Genomic DNA, 2,226 nt, shown 5'->3' on the forward strand with positions numbered 1-2,226 from the left:
TCTTCCTAGAAAAGTATTTCCCGAGGTATATGCAGACTCAAATGGAATTGAAGTGCTTTGAATTGAAGCAAGAATGAATGACTGTGGAAGAATATGAGAAGAAATTTACCGAATTGGCTAGGTTTTTTGGAGATTATGTGGATACGGATAAGAAGAGAGCGGAAAGATTTCAACTCAGATTGAAGCCTTGGCTACGAAGCAGAGTGGCTGCTTTTGAATTGGCCACATATGCTGAAGTGGTCCAAAAGGTAATGGTTATTAAAGGAGAAAGTGACCAAAATTCGAAGGAGAAAGAGTGTAAGAAAAGAAAGTTTGGAAGTAGTGGAGAAGGATCGGCTCAAGGAAGCTGAAGTGGAAAGAATTTCAAGAAGTTTGGATTTCAGAACCAAGGAGGATCCTGAAGCTTTAAGAAAGGTGATAGTAAGAGTCAGAGGAATAGGATTCAAGGGCAGAGATTCCAGCAAGCAACGAATCCGGAGTGTAAATTCTGTAACAAGAGACACACGGGTAACTGTAATAAGGCTGACATCGTCTGTTACAAGTGCAATATGAAAGGTCATTACACGAATGAGTGCCGGAACCTGAAGCCTTCTGTTACATACTTTAAATGTGGAAAGACTGGTCACATGTCGAGGGATTGCAAGACCCCCGGAAACAACAAGTTGATGCAATTGACGGCCGTACCTTTCAATCAAGCAATGACATCTTTTGTTCTAATTCTTCAACTTTCTTCAAATCAACCTTCTAAATCTGTAACTCCAGTGTTTCCTCCCTCCTATCCTGCTCAGGCCCGGACATTCAACATGAACATCAAGGATGCTATTCATAGTTCTGAAGTTGTGGCAGGTACGCTTTATGTCAACAACATCAATGCTAAAGTGCTATTTGATTCTGAAGCTACTAGATCTTTCATATCTGAATCTTTTATTGGCAAGTTGAATTGTGAAATTGAACCGTTAGTTGAACCCTTATCTATCATTTTGGCTAATCAAGAACGAGTATCTGTTAAAGATGTTTGCCCTCGGTGTAAAGTAGAGATTTCAGGCTATAGTTTCCCTGCTTCCCTCATACCTTTTCAATTAGGAGAATTTGACATTATATTAGAAATGGATTGGTTAGAAGAGCATGGTGCTCAGATAGATTGTAAGAAGAAGAAAGTGATTCTTAATTCCCCTCAAGGAAAGAGAGTAGAGTTTAAAGGGCAGAAGCAAGTTAAGACATTTTTGACAATGATTCAAGCTAAAAGACTGTTAAGACAAGGGTGTGAAGGGTATTTGGCTCACGTAATTGATAGATCTAAGGAGACGCCGAATATAGGAAGTATTCCGATAGTTAGCAAATTTCCTGATGTATTTCCTGACGAACTTCCTGGATTACCGCCTAACCGTCAAATCGAATTTTCTATCGACTTAGCGCCCGGCGTGGAACCGGTATCTTAGGCACCTTATCATATGGCACCAGCAGAAATGAAGGAATCAGCCAAGCAATTACAAGAACTATTGGATAAAGGAGTTATAAGGCCGAGTGTATCTCTATGGGGTGCTCCAGTTTTGTTTGTGAAAAAGAAGGACGGAAGTATGAGATTGTGCATCGACTATAGAGAATTGAACAAATTGACCATCAAGAATAGGTATCCTTTACCTCGTATTAATGACCTGTTTGACCAACTTAAAGGAGCGACTTATTTCTCAAAGATTGACTTGCGATCGAGATATCATCAGCTGAAGTTTAAGCCGGAAGATATACCAAAGACTGCTTTCAGAACCAGATACGGACATTACGAGTTTCTAGTTATGGCATTCGGATTGACAAATGCGCCAGCCGCCTTTATGGATTTGATGAATCGAGTATTCAAGGAGTACTTGGATAAGTTTGTCATTGTGATTATCGACGACATTCTAATATACTCAAAGACCGAGGAGGAACATACTGAACATCTGAGAATAGCTTTGGAGACTTTAAGAAAAGAGAAATTATATGCAAAATTTTCGAAGTGTGAATTTTGGTTGCGAGAAGTTCAGTTTCTAGGACACATTGTCAGTAAGGAAAGGATTCGAGTTGATCCAGCAAAGATAGAAGCTGTAATGAACTGGGAAAGGCCGAAGACTCCGACTGAAGTTAGAAGTTTCATGGGATTGGCCGGATACTATCGAAGATTTGTGAAGGATTTTTCTAAGATTGTTGTACCATTGACAAAAATTGACCCGAAAGAATGGGAAGTTTGAA

At 39.7% G+C, this 2,226-nt stretch overlaps 1 protein-coding gene across 1 annotated transcript; it reads left to right on the forward strand.

The window, feature by feature from the left end:
- The first annotated feature begins 548 nt into the window (after nt 1-548).
- On the forward strand, nt 549-1,439 carry LOC141659897 (uncharacterized). The gene has a single exon (XM_074466828.1). It carries the CDS (start codon nt 549-551, stop codon nt 1,437-1,439), a length of 891 nt encoding a protein of 296 aa, XP_074322929.1.
- Nucleotides 1,440-2,226: the final 787 nt, after the last annotated feature.

This window comes from Apium graveolens, chromosome 5, assembly GCF_009905375.1.
Source record: "Apium graveolens cultivar Ventura chromosome 5, ASM990537v1, whole genome shotgun sequence".
Classification (NCBI taxonomy): domain Eukaryota; kingdom Viridiplantae; phylum Streptophyta; class Magnoliopsida; order Apiales; family Apiaceae; genus Apium; species Apium graveolens.